The following is a 19,960-nucleotide window of genomic DNA, read 5'->3' as shown; positions in this document are numbered from 1 at the left end:
AGTAAAAGTTACACCAATTTCCTTTGAACCCTCTTCGTATAAATAATTTATAATTAAAAATCATATTCAATTGGTAATTATATATTATTGATTACATTAATTTTAAATTAAATAGTAAATATGATTAAAACAACACTTATAGAAAAAATTAAAATGTATTTATTATTAATTATGAATAGAAAATAAAATAATATGTTATTATTAATTATATTATTATATTATATGAAAATTTTGATGTCTATTACCATTTGGATTGAGTAATTTTGAAATTATATTAAATTAATATTTATAGATATTAACATGTAAATGAATTCGATTAAAGTGTCAGTTTTAAAAAATAATTTATTATTTATTTAGTATTAATTAATAATATTTAATTATTACTAATTATAAAGAAAATAAATATCTATTTTCATTTATAATTTATAAAATGAAATAAGACGTTGTCACGATCAATATGGTATTTATCATTGTACTATTTATTCATTTTTATCATAACACTACAATTTTACTTACAATTGCTTTCTTTTATTTCTATTATATCTTCTTTCCTTCATCTATACTTACAACTCTAACTAATATACACAAAATTATTCATTTATTCATTCATCATTTAGAAAGAAATCATTTATTAGATAATAACTTATGGTTAAGAGCTAATTGTAGTCTATCATTTTAAATTTAAAAAATAAAGTTAAAAGGTTTTATTAGATAATTACTTAAAATAAAATAAAAAAGTTTAGTAACATATTATTTAATACATCTAAAAATCAGTAAAAAAAAAAAATTCCATTAAAACTCGAGAATCTGTTTAACAGCTTGAAAAATGTTTGAATAAAATTACATGAATTATTTGATGAGCTACATATAAAAGAATGATTAAAAGTAAATTTGATTCCTAATAACATATTTTATTATAATTTTTTCTTCCCCAACTTTTCTTTTTTACTCTTTTTTTTATAGATTAATTTGGAAAAATTATCAAATTTCACACACAAATATATATAATTAAATTTGAATTAAATAATTTTAATAAATGTACCGATGAATCTTATATTATAAGAATTATATAATTTTTATTTTTTTATTAGTTCGAATTGCACAATTGCAAATTGAGAATATTAGTAATATGTATCATCTCAAGTATAATAATGTCGTACTACTAAATTTTAGGGCATTTTTTTTAGCATGTTCATCATGTATTTTTATTTGTAGTTTCATTTATTATTTTTATATCTTTAGTTTCGGTTACCATTCAATGCATCTTATAATTGAGGTGAGTTTTAAAATTAGTTATTTTAATTTATCTTGTATATCATGTTAATGAAAAAATTAACTTAAAAACTAAAATCACAACAAATATTATATATATAATTCTTTTATTATTATTTGATCTTTTACATTTATTAAAAATAATAATTTAACATAGTTTTAAACTTTTTAAAATATATTATGTACATTTTTTCACCTGTGTAACATGCAGCTCAATATCTAGTTCATATAATTTATTTCTCTTTTGTTTTTTTTTTTTTTGCTAACTAAACAATTTGGCAACATTATTTATCTTCTCACTTCCTTCTATGTCTCTTAAATAAAAAGCTTAACATTTTCGTATTTTCTTTTATTTCTCTAGCAAGTAAATGTTGAGCAGAGGACATTATCACAATCATATACATGTCTTTATATTAGTAAGATATTATCCGTTTTAGGTCCAAACTTTCACGATTTTATTTTAAAACATTATTAAAAAATTTCTTTATCAATAAAGATAATTATATATATATAAATTTATATTTATCCTCTATTTTAAATAATATATAGAAAGCCCTTTTACTCACAGACGTTAGCTACAAACTCAAAGTCTCATGAACACCCCTAGGCCATAGCCCTAGGCTGACTAGGATCTACTGCTCCTTTCCTTTTCTTTTGAAGGCAAGTGCGGTGGGGGTTGTCTTGTCAGCCAAACATGGCAGATTAGCACAATGTGTGGGAGACATCTAAAAACATTCCAAGGCTACCAACAGTTGACATAACGTCTTTTTAGGGTGATTGTGGGCCACACCTATTCCATTCATTCTTTTTCCTCACTCACACTTCACTATATTTAAACACCCCCTTCTCCCATTTTCTCTTCACCACTTCCTACCCTTCACACAACAACACTAGCTAGGCCTCAATTAGTTATTATTTGCCCTAAGTTACTTACTTGTAGTCACTACTTCTCCAATGGCTGATTTAGGCTCAGCCTCTTCCAAGAGAATGTGGTGTTCCATTCCAGAAAGAATGCAGCTGCACGTGGCCATGTTGGCCTTGCAGTTTGGCTATGCTGGATTCCATGTGGTCTCAAGAGCTGCACTTAACATGGGTGTTAGCAAGCTTGTTTTTCCAGTCTATAGGAACATCATTGCATTGCTTCTTCTACTCCCCTTTGCCTACTTCTTGGAAAAGTTAGTGCTATTCCAACCAACTTATTATGTGTCTATTCTGCATATAATAAAATAAACAATAGTGCATTATTAATCCTTTCTACTTAGATATAAATTAAAAATATTTGTGGGAGTTTTTCTATCAGAAAAATAAACTCTTTATTTTTAATAAAAAAATTCTCAATTTTTGTTTTTAAACTTTGTATCAAAGCAGTCTCTAAATTTATTAATTATGTATATATCTATGTATCAATCTCACGTGCAACCTGTTTTCATTTAATCCAGGAAGGAGAGGCCAACCATGACTTTAAACTTCGTCTGCCAGTTCTTTCTTCTGGCACTTGTCGGGTATGTACTCATATCAAACCATGCAAGATTAATTACAAGGTTCAAAATAATAAAAAAAATAAAACAAAAACTCAAATGCCACGATAAATAAAGATTAAACTAAAGTATAATATGGTCTTTGTTGTCTGTCATTTTCAAAATAATAAAATGGAATTTAGGACGTTCCTTTGATATAACATAGTTTTGCATTAAACAGGATTACAGCAAACCAAGGTTTCTACTTGCTTGGCTTGGAGAACACTACCCCAACCTTCGCATCAGCAATACAGAACTCAGTCCCAGCCATTACATTCCTCATGGCAGCCATATTCAGGCATATGCCCTTAATTAATTAATTCATTATCATTGTTATTTACTAATTGGTATATATACAAATTAAATGTGTATATAGGTAAGCATATGATACACGTATATTAATGATAAAATTGGTTATGCAAATTCAGAATAGAGCAAGTGAGACTGAACAGAAAAGATGGGTTAGCTAAGGTGGCTGGAACAGTGTTGTGTGTGGTTGGGGCCACCGTGATCACTCTTTACAAGGGTCCAACTATATATAGCCCAGCAACTCGTGTGAACAGCAGCAGCAACATAACACCCCAAATATTTGATTTTGGGTCACTTTCACTGGGAGATGCAAAGGGCAAGAACTGGACCCTAGGGTGCTTATACCTCATTGGACATTGCTTGTCATGGTCTGGTTGGCTTGTGTTGCAAGCACCAGTCCTCAAGAAGTACCCCGCTCGCCTCTCTGTCACTTCCTACACCTGTTTCTTTGGACTCTTGCAGTTTCTAGTCATTGCTTTGGTCCTTGAAAGAGACTCACAGGCTTGGCTTTTCCACTCTGGTGCTGAAGCTTTCACAATATTATACGCGGTTAGTAACTAACTATTATGTACATGTGAAATATCAGTTTAAAATCATGTTCAACAATAAATACACCTATTCTAATGAAAAAAAATATATGAAAAGCTTGTGAATATAATTTTTTTTAATCCAGTTGAGTTTTCAATTGCTGTCCAAACATATCTGTATATATTCATTCTCTAACCGTGACATTACTCTTTCCAAATTCTCTAATGCCTTTGAGCCTTTGAGAAGATCATTTTAAAATAAATGGTTTTTCTTTATATTTGTTCTATTTTGAAAAAAAAAAGTATGAAGTGAGCCACTTCATAGTTGTCATAATCGTGTGTCTATGTTTGCAAGATGTTGAATTGATAGTAAGTGGTGAGTAATTACTTGAAATGCATTTTGACAGCTAAATTTTATTAAAAATTACAAATTTTGTGAGTTTTGTTTTATTTTTAATACATTTTTCCATTGATTTAGTAACAGGATTTATTATAAATTTGTGATTTTCAATATATTATGAATAATAGCATAAATAGAGTGTTGATGGATTTTCTAGTTTTTAATTAGGAGTATAATTTCAGAATATATATTCCTCTATAATTGCATGGGTTTGAGGTGTGACATGATATATAGTCCAAGAGTGGTTCAGAAATCATGTTATGGGAACACAATCAACACATCCATTGATAGATGGAGAAATGAGAAAGAAACTAAAGTTGTTTTTTCTAATAATTTTGAACACATTGATTATGCAGGGAGTGGTGGCATCTGGAATTGCCTTCGCTGTACAGATATGGTGCATTGACAGAGGTGGCCCTGTGTTTGTTGCTGTGTATCAACCTGTTCAGACTTTTGTTGTTGCAATCATGGCTACCATTGCTTTAGGAGAAGAGTTCTACTTGGGCGGGTTAGTCCCTAGCACGCTAATTAATAATCCTTATTCTCTTTTCTTCATGTCCATGATATAAATTAATATAAAAACATTTCTTAAAAATATATATTTGCATATTTCTAACATAACACATAATAACATGTCTATGTTAATTAATTTAAATGTTTAATTGGGTAGGTAAATTATGCTCTTATTTTTCGAAAGAAAAATTCCCTTGACTATATATATGTCTACTTTGACCACGTAATGCTGAGTCCGAAATGACCTAAAGTATGATGAAGGGTATTTTGTAGCTGAAAAATGACAAAATCCACTAAAAGACGAGGAGCTAGAGGTACAGATAATTTGTTACCTTTCGGTGAGAACCTGAAAAGTGGCTTCTCCTTAATGATTTTACATTCCAGAGGGTTAAAAAAATTGTTATAGGACATTGAACAGAAGATTGTGTCTCGTGTGCTTCTTTATGTTGTTTACTTTTTGCTCCCTCATAATTCACGTTTATTTATTTTTTCCTTCTAGAATAATAATAATGTTCATTCTAATTTGGTTCTTTCCTTTGTGTGATGTCATAATAGGATCATTGGGGCAGTGTTGATTGTAGCGGGACTATACTTTGTCTTGTGGGGTAAAAGTGAAGAGAGGAAATTTGCAAGGGAACAGCTTGCGATTGCTTCCACTGCGGAGCATAGCATCATAAGGCCCGCAAGCCATGCCAAAGCATCACTCAATCAACCACTCCTTTCTTCATCATCAGAAAATGTTTAAACAAGAAAATTTCAATTTCAAAACACAGCATTTTCTGGTGTGAGAAGAAAAAGAAAAAGGGAAAAATGATAGCACTTATAGGTTACTAGTTACTAGTGTTACTACCTTGTGTCAGCAAGCTTGTGTGTGTTCGATTTTTCTCTCTCTTTTTGTTTTCTTTCTTTTTTTTTTTTAAATTGAAATGCTTTTTCAGTAGGTCATTTAGAATGAGAGAATTGTGGGAATGATTGTCATGGTGGATGCCAATTAAAGTGGGACCTAGAGCCTGAAATCCCACATATGCTTTTGTATGTGTTAATCAATTTATGGTTTGATTTACGAAAAGAAATTTTATTTTTCGGGTCATGGGAAACGAAAATATTTACGATATATATTAATTACATGACATTGAATAGAAGGGACAACGACTCACAAAATTTCCCAAATGTTAACTCTTGTTTCGTAAGTAGGCTATAAGCGCATGAAGATATGTTGATAAACCATGAATAGTCATTAGTCACCCTCAAGCAAAATCATCATTTCGGTCGGATTCAGTCAAAATTTCTTTCACATATCACGCACAAATTTTACTTTTATTAACAAAGTTTCAGTAAAAAAAATATGGATACGAGGGGTACCCAACCCTCACAAGTCACACCACTGATCTACGATTACACCACTACGTATAATTACCATTTATACTCTCCCTCTCTGTAACTCATAAATGCATTATGTCCCCATTTGTATATGTATACATATCAACTATGTTTAGAATCCAAAAGTATCACCCTCATCCCAATGTTTACATTTCGAAAATCATTACATGCAACACCTATATATGTTACCATCATGTGTCTGCATAGTTCTGATTTGATCGTCACCATTGCTATATAATATGTTGTTAATCCCAAGATGACAAAGAAACACAAAACTGAGCACCATCGTCACCATTGCTATACAAAATGTTGTCAAACCCAAGATGACAAAGAAACAACAAAAGGCACCGCACCGCAATCACAGCATAAATATCCTAGATATCATCACATCGTAGTTATATTAATGTATATAAATGTGAGATAATTTTCATCTTACAAATAATTTTTATAACATTAAATTAATTTTTTAATTCATTTTCTTAACTCAATTTTATTAAATTGATATCAAATCATACTAACATTGTTAGGTTTATTAGATTACTCCATTCAAACTATTTTTAGAATCATTTGTAAATATTTAATCGTATAAACTTTATACATATATAGTGAAAACAAACTCATAATGAAGTCTACATATATAAGATGTTTTAGTAGAATTAACATGTAAGTTATAAGTTTTAAACTCTAAATTTAGAAATTTGAAAACTATTTTATTTAATAAAAATGTTTGATAAAATTAGTTGATAAGTTAACTGATAATCGTAAAATGACATAACATATATGTAGTTATTTTGAAAAAAAATAAATAAATAGGATAAAAAAACAAAAAGGTAAATAGTTTACAAGCTACTTATTTTCATAAAAATCAAATAACATAATGTTAAGGTAATTTATGAAAGTAATTTATAAATTATTACAATAAACTTATGCTAAACAAAAATGTTTTTATCAAATTAATTTATAATTAAGTCATTCATACTAATTTATAAACTCATTCGGAATCTCGCCGCCTACTTATATAGCTTAATTTGCATCTAATTATAGATTGTGTTGTCTTGAATCTTGATGATGTAGGATGGATCAGCAACTTAATTTGCATTGTCCCCATCATGTCGATATAAAATGTGACAAGGAATAAAGGCCAAGAAATAAGGACCGATACGAAAAGTTGGTAAGCTACTGCCACGAGGCTACATGCTAACGTGTCATTGTTAATTCTTCTAAAGACAGAGACAACTTGACAAAATTCTAGGTGAAATTTATAAGCATATTCAACTAACAGATCCCAAGATCATATCCTTAAAGGCTACGTGAATCATTGAGATCCATGATCATATATTAAGTTAATCCCACTTGTTTTGAAAGTTTGCTTTATTAAGATGATCAATTGATGCTTTTCCTTTTCTCATCAAGGGAGAGGTATCTCTTTCATTGCTTGGTTTGCCCTTTTTCTACGCACCGATCTTTCTTTCATTTGCTTTACTAGCCTTGTCAAAATGGTTTTAGTTGACTATTGTCACGAGCTGTTTAGGAGGTGTTTTAAAAATATCCTTTTTTTTAGATCAAAAGTTTTTAATACATTTAATCCGCCATTTGTATTTCGATTTAAGATTCGATTTCCAGTTTATCATAATTAAAATATCACTTTATTTTTATTAGAATGGAGTAAAAACAAGAAATCAATTGAAACTAACAGTGATCATATTATTATTAAATTCAAGTAACAATTTTACTTATCTAATCTTAAGGATCACTTATTTTAGCAAATTCTACCAATAATTTTAATAATATTTATGTATTTTCTAAGCTTCATATTCAAATATAATTAGTAGCAATTTTAAATAATATATAGATTATTAATTAATAATTTTTAACATTATATATATAAAAAATCAAGACAATGCATCTATAGCTATAAGTTTAGCATGACATATTTCTCATCATTAAGACATTAATATCCATCAACTCTAAAACATACCCAACCTATTAAGTAACTCAAAAAATTAAATTCATGATCAATACTCAAAAGCAAAATATGTAAATTGTTCCAAAACCAATCTTGCCTCAAATGTTAAAACATAGGGTCAAAGTCATGAGTTCGTCGTGTCTAAAAAAAAATGTCAAACTCCATGAAGATTACTATCTAATGAGAATCCCACTTGTGGTGTTGGCACATCATGTTTACTCTCTTCATCCTATATGTAACAATCTGTTAATTAGGTCCCTATATTTAATGATTCACAACTAGAAGTGAAAAAATATACATACTTTTTTGCCTAAGATTAATATACAACCGTTCCTAAATATACAAGTAATAATATATATATATACACACACTCACACACACATGTACAAAATCTGTAATGATGAAAATCATTGGAGATATGGTTTGTGATTCCCTCCACTAGTTTCCTTGTTGTGCCCAATCTTCTTCCATGGATAAAACAAGCTTTAGAAAACCAAAAATGGTAGGAGAGATGAGAAATGGGTGCACTACTTTCCTTGGGAGAAAGATAAGCAAGAGGTGTTGATCTTGACATAAAGAGTAGAAATTTCTTGATAAAAGATCTTAAGAGAGATTTCTCCATGTAAGAAACTATGACTTTTGGAAGAAAAAACTCAAAGGTTCATTCTCATATACTCTCAAAAGTGTTCAACCATATACAAGGAATTTGCCTATATAGAATTTGGTTGGCTTATGGTGCAAGCTAGATTAATCTTGGTTAAGTGTGACAAGGTTAGTTAACTTGTACTCGAACTAACCAACTCTAGTTACATGTATGGAAGTTTATGGAGCAAGTCAAACTAATCCTAGATTAAAATAACCTAGGTTAGATTAACTTAACTTCAACTACTAAACCTAATCATTACACCTAACAAACTGATGATTACTAATCCACAAGTCGTTCAAATGTCACTATCAAAAGCCATATGAAAAGTTGACCACTTAGATGACCTATTTGACTTGGTTTTGGACATTCGAATCACTTGCTTGAACAAGTGGACATCCCAGCCCATGGTTTAATAAGAATTTGGGTAATCTAAGCCTAATAAGTTCAACATGACTTTAGCTAGTTACACATCTCCTAAATTACTAATTATACCCTCAAAAAAATCAATAAAAGGACAAAAATCACTATACTACTTGTCCAAAATACAAAGTTAAAAACAAAGAAAATATTTACAAGGAAAAAACATACACAAAGAAGAGAAAAGTAAGCTACTAAAATAACCCAAAGCTTAATAAAAACTTGGGTCTTCTTCCTTAAAGCCTAACCCATCACTCCTCTTGGCTCCTTTTGGACTTAGCCCCTGGGCATGATGTCCTCATGTACCAATAATTGAAATATTACACAGGTATGTTTGTGTGACACCCTTTTGTCCCAAAAGATTTAATAAATAAATATAACAAAATTTCTGGAAAAATAAAAATAACAACTTATAATAATTCTTCTCATGGAATCTTGTAAAAGAGTTCACATATTTATTCACCATTTAAAATAAAACGTTACGACCCGCTAGGGTCCCTACACTTAGAGGAATCTTACTAGCTACACAGATAGACTAAGAAAAGATATTAAAACTGGATAACTCATACACACAGGCAGTTAAAAATATAATAATAACTATGTTTCTATGAACAAAAGATAACACTAAATATGTACAGTCATCCCAAAGATAATATCCTCCTAGTGTCGATTAAGCACAGATAAAACAGCTACCCAAGTGGTAACTCTGACACAAAGACAAACTCCTCATCTCACAGCGATTACAACAACCATCTCCAACCTAACCCTGATATGCTCTCATACATAGTATGATCATTGCAGTCCATCCACATGGAAACAGAAGGGTAAGCTAGAGTTCAATAAACAACCATACAAGTATAGAACAATAATTTATACTACTCATTCATCCAATCATCATTACAACACAACTACACATTTTATCATAATATAGCTCAACTATCAGCTCATTCATACAACTTTATAGGAAATTTAAATGCAACAACACATGCAACATCAACTAATGCGTCGTCACGCATATACAACTAGGAGATCTCCAACAATTAAGGTTGAGCAGTTTAAGTGGCATAAACCCTACCGAATCTAACATTTGACCTATCTTAACCAGGTCAGGTATAGGACATCGTTAGAAACTCCGAAGAGAACTAGGTATAGACAACAATAGGCAATTTCTCAAGTGTGCCACTCAGACTCGGAGGTCCAGTACTACTGTCAAGGCAAAAGGGTTTGGGTATGGGCCTACCACGACCTTAGCTTGCATTACCAATCCACATATGGAGTTAGTTCACCCACTACCCTCCAAGTACCACGCACCCTCCAGTACCTAGTCAAAGACTACATCTCTAACTAGATACCTTACTCAAATCGGTCATTCAACCATGACATGGATCGATTACTTCCATGTCGCTCACACAATACTAAGGGATTCAACTTTAAAAACAACTTCCAATTTATCTCTTTAGTACTATGTATCTCAACATAGGATATATATCTTAGCCTTATATCCCAACTTGTCAACTTCACAACAATAGGCATCTTTAACAACTTTACAACAATAGTCATCTTTAACAACTTTAAGCAACATAATAACATCTTGAATAAACAACTTGAGCAACTATAGTCAACACATAACAACTTTACAACAATAGACTACTTCAACTTATACATCTCGACTTATTCATATTTCCACAATAACAACATGTAAACAACTTAGTCAACAACTACTCAACTCATCTTCATCGGGTAACTTAGCAACTTAACCAAATCATTAAGCATACTCACGCCTGGCCTAAATCCAACCCGAGAGCTCTAAGCTCTTTCATGCCCAACGCATTCAGCTTGCGCCCAACATCATCCAAACAGAGACTCACAAGAATCTCCGTGCCCGACGCACCCAACCTGTGCCCGACGCCAACTCAAGCAAAGACCTAAAAAGGGTCTTCACGCCCAGCGCGCCCACTCTACGCCTGGTGCCACATCAGAAAAACACCATCCAAGCACAATATGATATTGCGCCCGGCGTGGTTCTCCTCACGCCCAGTGCAAACTCATCCAGGGACCCCGGATTTACAATCACGCCCGCCGCGACTAACCTCACGCCGGGCGTGATCAAGAAATGGGTGCCCTGATGAATGCATGCCCGACACAAAGAATTGTGCCTGGCACAAATTCAAACAGTAGCCTCCAAAACTTCGAAAATTTCCTCCAACACCTGAAAATTAGAAAACCCTACCACATGCAAACAAAGAAATACAATGCATGGGCTCCATACAACTCAAAAACACACTCAATTTTAGCATGCACCCACCCGATGCATCAAAATCACCCAAAAACCCTATTTTTCACCAAAACCCCAAAATGAGTAATTTCTCCAATCCAACCATGGATTCTCAAAATTCATACATCGATTGAGTTCCTAAACTCACATGCAACCAAACAACATACATTCTAGCTTCTCTCACCTGAAAATTGGCTCAAGATATCCAAGAACAGAGAAGAAGAAGAACTTTCCTCCAAAGCTCGACCCTCGGACTTCAATCCTCCCAAAAACAAGCTTCCTAGCCTGAATTACAAGAAAAGACAGAAGGAGTTAGTGATCTAAAGAAGAAGAAAAATCAAATAGAGAAATTTGAGAGAGAAAGGAGCTTAGAGACCAGAGTCTTTCTCTCTAAAACTTCTCTCTAAGTTTTCTCTCAGAATGAGCTAATGAGGCTCCCTTCTCAAAGAAACCTTATATACTCTCCTCTCTAGCATTCACTAATCTCTAAATCAACTTACTATGTTACATAAAACATATAAAATATTGTTTTAAAAAAATAAGAATAGCCTATAAATAAAGTTCTAGTAATAAAACATAATGAAATAGAAGTTCATTTACTAAATCACTACCAATCCTAAAATTCAGTCCCAATATCACATTATCATAACAATACCCCTCTTTAAGATGAAACATATAAAACATTGTTTCAAAAGAAATAAGAACAACCTATAAATAAAGTTCTAGTAACAAAACATAATTAAATAGAGGTTCAACTACTAAATCACTACTAATCCTAAAATTTAGTCCCAATATCACACTATCATAACAATATCCCTATTTATAATTCTCCTTCCTTAAGCCCTCATCTTGTACCTGCTATATTCTTGCAAATGGGGTTTAGCACAAGCACAAACAATACAAACACATGGAGTGACAATACATCTCATCCATTACAACATATACAAAGCATAATGATAAACACACACACAAAAAAAAACAATTACATCTTATACACCTTCATCAATTCTCTTGTATAATATTAATAACAATTTAATATATCACATCCCATTTATCACCATCTTTCTATCATTCACACACATAACATATTCATCAATTAAGACTCATGAGATGTATGCTCCTAACACTACATGCATGTAGTACCAACTCTTCCTCCTCCCCTAACTGGAGTATCAAATCTCTAGAAGCGATGTCTCTCTAGTAGATTTTGTCATCAATTTGTGTTTTTCCCCACGACTTCTATGAGCTCTATGGGCTTTAGAATATGCACAACTGACCTAACCATTTCTAACCTCTCTTATTTGAATTAATCTCTAGATTGGGTCCAAAGTCTAGCGCAAATACTTTTGATGGGCTCTCCTCTTAATATTTTATTAATAAAATTATTTCTTTTTTACAAATATCAGGTATATATAATACAACCTTAACATTAATATGCATCAATTAAGCTCTAAATGTAATTATAGTTTGTCGCCTATCCTCTATTGTATTATGAACCCTTCTAACACTCGGTTAGGAATTTAATTTTGCCCTAGGCTCCATGCCTTACTCTAATTGGCCATTTATGTCAAATGTAGCTCAACTTGCCCCCTACACTAATATCAACTTAAAAAGTTTGAGGTGATAACTTTTTAAAACAACTGCCCTTTTAGGAGCCACCTTTCTCACTAAAGGATTTTTAACATTGAGATCTTATAGCACCATAACTCAAATTTATACAATGGGATATTTCAACTTAAAACAATAATCTCTCCTTTAGTTTTGATGTTCAACTTCCAACTAAAAAAATATGCAATATGCACAACCAACTCAAGTTAACAACTAAATCCCTTAGTCAACTTTTACCAAATCAATTAAAATACCTTAGAACTCACAGCATCTCAACAAAAATAAAATATGTCTCTCATTCTTATTCCATCTCAACTTAACATCTATCATCATTCACCTCGTCATATCATGTATAAGCAAATCAAGAAAATAACCATTTCATAGCAAAACAACATGAAATCATTTAACTTAGTGTTTCCTAAAATAGAGTTTTCACCTAGCATGACTTCCCTCGTTGAACGCCTAAGGAAATTTGGGTTTTTCCAGAGACTCCAACAAGCCCACAACTTTCACTAACCAAAAACACATGCTTTTGGGGGGAAAGTTCGCTCTTCGAGTGAAAATAAAGTGACCACATCAATGGCCACAACTCACCTGACAATAATAGTGTCAGCCTGTGCGACTTTAAGAAGTTCATTAGGATCATACATTCTCACTTAGCAACCAATGCGTCACTAAGCGAGAATGCATTTTTTTGGGTTTTTAGCTTTCATAGTTTTAAGGTATGCTCAACAAATAACCTCTGGCTAGGCGAGAACATGATGCACCCCCATGGTGCATACACTCTCTCAATACATCTAAGCACCATACACCATTTGAAAACCATAAGATTGATCATAAAAAACTTAAAGAACATGACAATGGTTACAAAAACATGCAATAAAATCCAACAAGAATCATCAAATTTCATGTTTTGGTTCAACAACCCCAAAACACCCACTTTCAACACATGATCAGCATCAAAATCCAACATCTAGGCAACCAATGAGAAAAAATTCAACAACAAGGACAACATAATTAAACTTAGAGAATCAAACAACAAGTTTCCCTTACCTCAATTGCTTCTTGAAAACAAAAAATTAAAGGAAAGAAAGATGAACCATGGAACCCTCTATAAGGTTGACTTAACAATCCAAGCTACTCAAGACTTGAATCTACTACAACTTCAACTCGACTTCAAGGAAGGCTAATGTTGCTCCAAGTGGAATCAAAAGAAGAAACAAACTTCTTTAGCTTTATAACCTCTAGAACCTCTCTTTAAGACTCTAGAAATGAACTTATGAAGTTTATGTTTCCTAAAAATCTTATATCCATTCCCTTTTTCATAGTTTATGTCACACCCTTCTACCCCAAAATATTATAAATAAAGATTTTTTAATAAACAAAAAATAAATTAAAAAGATGTTATAAATTATATAAATGTAACTAGAAAACCATAAAATCTTTCAAGGTAAAACATCATAAAGATTGTTTGAAAACTCAATCCTTATATAAGGAAAATAAAACAAGATCCTATAGCCTCGATATCACATTATTAAAGCAAAACCCAAAAGCAACCATTGAAGGACTCCCTCATGCTCGACCTCATATACCTACTTTACTCCAACAAATGACGACCGACCAAATAAAATAACAACCACACAAACACAAAAGAGTGAGAATTTATCTCATCCATGTGTAACACATACAAGGCATATGATCAACACCAACATAACAAAAATCCATAAATAAACATCAATAATATATATATATATATATATATATATATATATATATATATATATATTTCCAACATTCAAAGTACATTCACCTCAACAACACTAATACATTTAATACAAATAAACCTCCAAATAAAAATTAAGACTTTTGTGATGCATGCTCTTACTTCTACATGCATGTGGTACCAATTTCATCATCATTGATACAAGGCAGCCTAAGGGTCATGGACTGAATCACCACACACTGGATGACCCTCTCAATCCACTCTTAATTAGGGGAAATCTACCATGATCTGGTCGAAGCATTATAGTCGACTATGGTTACCTTCCCATTAGAGGCTCCCTACCATAACATCCTCAAGGTCTAGGTAGATGATCATAGAGGTCCTTCTACATAGATTCATGCCACCTTACCAAAGAAAGTATGCAATGAATAAATTCTACATAATAATTAACACCACACAACATTAAATGCAATGTACATCTCAATGACTTTGCCAAACCTCTTTGTTTGGACTTCTCCACAAGGTACCAAGCCTTGCTTGGATTTCACATTACTAAACTGTAGCCTAAACTTGCTCATCTCATCTACACCCTCACTAAACATCATCATCATTAAATATTATCATCCATCATTCATTCATTCGTTACTTTTCATATCATTCATTATTATTGGAAATATACTTATCATCACACACTTCTTCTCTCTTTTCTTCATACTCATTGTCTTTCTATCTTTGCTTGTTTATACTTATATATTTCTTCCCTTATTCACACTCTCATGTCTATTTTTTCTTTACAAGGCTAACCATGATTACCTACTCTCTTTATCTCTTTTTTTAAATTCAAATATTGTTGCTCTTCATAGAATCCTTTACTATTCATTATTCTTTAAACTAATTATAGTCCACTAGCGACACGATGCCAAGTAAAGATATGATCGTGCCCAACATGGAGGGATTAGGAACCTCCTTGCTTGAATTGTGTTCGGTGCGGTTGCTTCCACGCCTTGTGCTAAAAAGTCAAAAAGAATCCTTTGGCACAAATTTTCCTAGAGTGATCCAAGTCATGCCTAACATCATATCTAGTGAAAATAACATCAAAACAACTTCAAGAGAGACCTTTTTGTTATTCATCTACTTGACATAGCTCTCTCCATGCCTATTGTAGAAAATTGCATTCATCACGTCCAATGTTGTCGTAGGTTTTTCACTTCGTAGAATCACAAGTTGCAATACAAGGTCTCCCAAACCCGCCAATTTCTTCCTACTCAAATCATATGGTAAAATCAATATATAGCATACATAGAACAACACATAAACACCACAATAATTAGATTCATCCAAAAGAGTAAGAATCCTCAAATCTATGCATACAACCCTAACCATCAATACACAAGGCAATCTAAATCACTCCTCACAATCCATAATTTGGAATTACAATCATCATACAATAATATTATAATAAAGTAATTACCATAACATTGACAATTTTCAAGTCAACAAACTATGAAACTTAGGGATTACCTTACTACCGATACCCCTGATACATGTCCATGGATTAGACATCCTCACCCTTTTTTACATCAAGTGACAATCTTTATAGCACAAACACACTCTTTCACTACTTTTTTCGTTACTTCGCACATTCTCCGGTGTCTCTCCCTAAGTTTTCCTCTACATGTGCTCTTACAATTCAAAATAGACGCATATGAATGACCTACTCTTTATTTTTAATAAGTCTTAAGGTTGAACTCAAAAATCGAACCTAAGTCTTCGTTCTCAACCCATATCCTTTTTATTTTATTTATTTATTAAAAATATTTTAATTACATTACCAACTCAATTAATTAAATTAATTAAGTCCTTAATATAATTATTTTATTAAATCAATTATTTTATTCAATTTCTAATTAAAATTGAAATATTGTAGTCCAATTTCATCTCAACTGAAATGCCTCACTTCAATCCGACTCTTAAGAGTTTATCAACCCTCACAGTTCTTATATATAACTTGAAACACCACACAATAAATTAAAACATTCGAAATCATCATGTAAACCACAAACATGCATAAAAGTGAAAACACGCCGTGTTACAAAGATTGGTTGTCACATTTTTAAATAATTCCAAATTTTTTCTCTTTATTATTTACTTTGAGAGCTTTCTCTTAGTAGTAGTATTTTCTTATTTTATAGAGAGGTGTTGAAAATTTTGTGTTAGTGAATTTTCTCCTTTGTCCATTGTCTCTTTTCTTCTCAGTTTCTTGTCTTTTATTGTTGTTGTGAGTTATTATTTTGTTACTCTATTACCGAACAAATAACAATAATATGTTTTTTTTTCATTATGAATTAATTCAAAGGGACTTGAATACAGTTTTATTTATTTATTTTTACTTCCTATATGATATAAAATAAATTTTTTATATAACCAATTGAAATTGTATTGGCTTAATTATATTTTTGAAAGAAAAAACCCATATTATTTATGTGTGTGTAATCAATTAAGGAATTATATTTTTATAATTAAAAAACAAAAAAAATACTTGATTACAAGTATTCCTTTTAAATAATTAGTTATTTTATAGAAATATAAAATTTAGAAAATTATTTTAAAGTTATAATTTAAATAATTATTAAATTTTAAAAAATTGTTTTAGAAATAATTACAAACAAAGACATATATATATATATATATATATATATATATATATATATATATATGAGCCATATTAAAATATAACAGCTATCCATGTGTATTTTAAATATAATATATTCCCCCCAAAAAAATTATAAGCATATTTTAATATTTGCTGTCTTTTACACGTTCGTAAAGGTTTATATTTGGTCAAGCTAGCAAGACACTTGGATCTATATATAATTTATTAGAAGATTCCGCAACTCAAGTTATAGAAATATTCTAATAATTAACATCAAATTTATAAAGAATTATTTCCCTATGTCCTTTGCTAAACATGCATGTTTTATGCATCATATAATATCTGAAAATTTTAAAAGTAAAGAAGTAAACAAGTGAAGAAAAGAAAATTAAGACACTTGTAACTTTACAACAATTTAACTTCTAGAAAATATCTAGATATTTATTGTAATTGAAAAATTCCTCAAACTGTAAATTTTACTATATATATACTACTAGTCTACTACTTTTACACTTGAAAAATGAATTATAATATAGAATAAAAACTCGATCATTGAGAGACTAACAGTCATGCACTGATTTTAAAAGACTATACTGAGAGAGGAATGAAAATCAAATTATTCTGTGAACAATTGATAGAGTTATTCAGTTTAATAACTATGTATATACATATATGTCTGAAATTACTTCCACATATGATATTTTTGTTTTTACCCTTAAAATATATACAATCAAAATTTTGAAATCAATTAACAAAAATAAAAATAAGATAGTTAGAGTTTTATAGTCTTTCGATATCCATCTGACATTATAAATATAAACATTAATATTGCATATGTTTAACTCAAACATTGATTGAAAAAATTAATTGTAAATCAAAATTGATTATTATTTAATAAAGTTCTACCCAAAATGTTCTTATTTCTATGTACATTAGAGAATATAAGATTATTTACATACAAGTAAAAACATCATAAATAATCAAGTCACAAGTCATATTATTGTATCATATTTTCTTAATACTATTAAATAATATTACCATATAATAATATTATAATCAATCAAATCATAAGTGACTTTTTTCTATTATATATATATATATATATATATATATATTCTTAATGTTATTACATAATATTTGCACATGAATATAATATATAAAGATAAAAAATAAAAAAACACCTTTTATTATATATTATTATACACTTTACATATTATTATTCTTAATATAGAAAAGTCATAAAATTGAGTATTCCATCGCAATTCTTCTTTAATACTATTATGTATATCTCTATGTAATATTTACGTACAGTAATATGATTTACATTACTCAGAAGAAGAAAAAATTAAAAGTTAAAAATGAATTACTTAATAGTATAATTTTTAGTTGAAATTTATTTAATAAAAATAAATATAAAAGTTATTCTTACCAAATAGCACTATTATAGTAATAATACAAAAGAACTGCTTAGTATTTTTGTAAAAAAAATTAAGATTGAAATGTACCATTATACAAATAATATATAGCACTTATAATAATATTCTAATAATATAATACAGAGAAAATTGTGCCGTACTAATAAAACTACTACCACGTAAGGTAACAACTTTAAGAGAAATTTTAAAATTAACATATATTATTATATATACAAGTGGTATATATACGGGTACTAATATAGTGTACTCATATAGACATATTATTATTACTACCTCACAGGATGGTTTATTTGATGACAATTTACATGCCAAAGAGTTGGCAAGTCCGAAGCACTTTACTTTAGAAAAATTTTCAACTTTGAATTACATCATTTGCGATAATTAGAATATCAAGAAACATGGCAAATTCAGTCCGATGGATTCATCGAGCATTGAAATAGCTAGGTTGATTTTTTTTTTTCAAGGTGAACACTGCTCAAGTAGTTTCAACTTTCAACAGCTAGAGGGTTCATTATAGCATAATATGTTTTTTCTGGAGGAACTAAAAAAGTTCAGAACAATGCAAGAGACAATTGAAGAACACAAGCAAACTTCGGATGCTCAAATATTCATTCAGACACTATTGATTTCACTTTCCAAAACACAAAATCCCTTCCTGATTCTAGTTCTTTGAACCAACATTCTATATCCGCTATAGAAAAGGTTAGAGTTACAGGAAAAAAAATTAACTTGACAAGAAGACATCATCTATATTCTTGTGGCAATCGGTAACCTGGCATGACTATTTTATCTGCAAACATTTTGCCAGTCTTTGGCATAACATGCCAATGCATAGTCAGGTTATATTCTTTGCCACGCAAATTGCTCCCCTGGTCAATGAAGCGGTACTTATTCGATGTATGAATCCAAAACTTGGCATGCTCTTTAGAGGGAATGATACCATCCCATAGGGATATCTGATTCAAGGAATTCTTTGGAGTTTCATACTCGGCAGCTAGAAAAACAAAAACCTGTTTTGTGTTCCATGTGAAAAGGGACTGCAAATCTGCTGATATATTCAGTGTCATGCTGACCTCGTCATTGCCGTTGGGCTGTTTCTGAAACCAATTGATGTTCAAGACCTGGACTTGCGCGGAGGGAGTGGGGGAGTTGAAGTTGTCGGAGAGAGAGGCCATGGCGCACATGAGGGCGAGAATCGTAACGGCAAAGGTGAGCAACGCGTTGACTCTGTAGCCGAATGAATGCATTTTGAGGGTTTCTCTCCGCAGTCTTATTCTTGTTCTTCTTCGATTGGGTTGCGCTGTGTGTGTTTGATGAG

The 19,960-nt window shown here is 30.9% G+C and overlaps 2 protein-coding genes across 2 annotated transcripts; one reads left to right on the top strand and one right to left on the bottom strand.

The window, feature by feature from the left end:
- The first annotated feature begins 2,126 nt into the window (after positions 1-2,126).
- On the top strand, positions 2,127-5,628 carry LOC109790149 (protein WALLS ARE THIN 1). Its single transcript, XM_020349258.3, has 6 exons — positions 2,127-2,447; positions 2,712-2,774; positions 2,971-3,087; positions 3,218-3,647; positions 4,382-4,533; positions 5,094-5,628. Exons 1-6 carry the CDS (start codon positions 2,227-2,229, stop codon positions 5,281-5,283), a joined length of 1,173 nt encoding a protein of 390 aa, XP_020204847.1. The 5' UTR covers positions 2,127-2,226; the 3' UTR covers positions 5,284-5,628.
- A 13,645-nt stretch (positions 5,629-19,273) lies between these two features.
- On the bottom strand, positions 19,274-19,960 carry LOC109790150 (signal peptidase complex subunit 3B). Its single transcript, XM_020349259.3, has one exon. The coding sequence runs from the start codon at positions 19,887-19,889 to the stop codon at positions 19,386-19,388; it is 504 nt and encodes a 167-aa protein (XP_020204848.1). The 5' UTR covers positions 19,890-19,960; the 3' UTR covers positions 19,274-19,385.

Source organism: Cajanus cajan, chromosome 9, assembly GCF_000230855.2.
Source record: "Cajanus cajan strain Asha chromosome 9, NIPB_CcT2T_4, whole genome shotgun sequence".
NCBI lineage: Eukaryota > Viridiplantae > Streptophyta > Magnoliopsida > Fabales > Fabaceae > Cajanus > Cajanus cajan.
The sequence above is the reverse complement of the archived record's forward strand: the minus strand, read 5'-3'. Positions and strand labels throughout refer to the sequence as shown.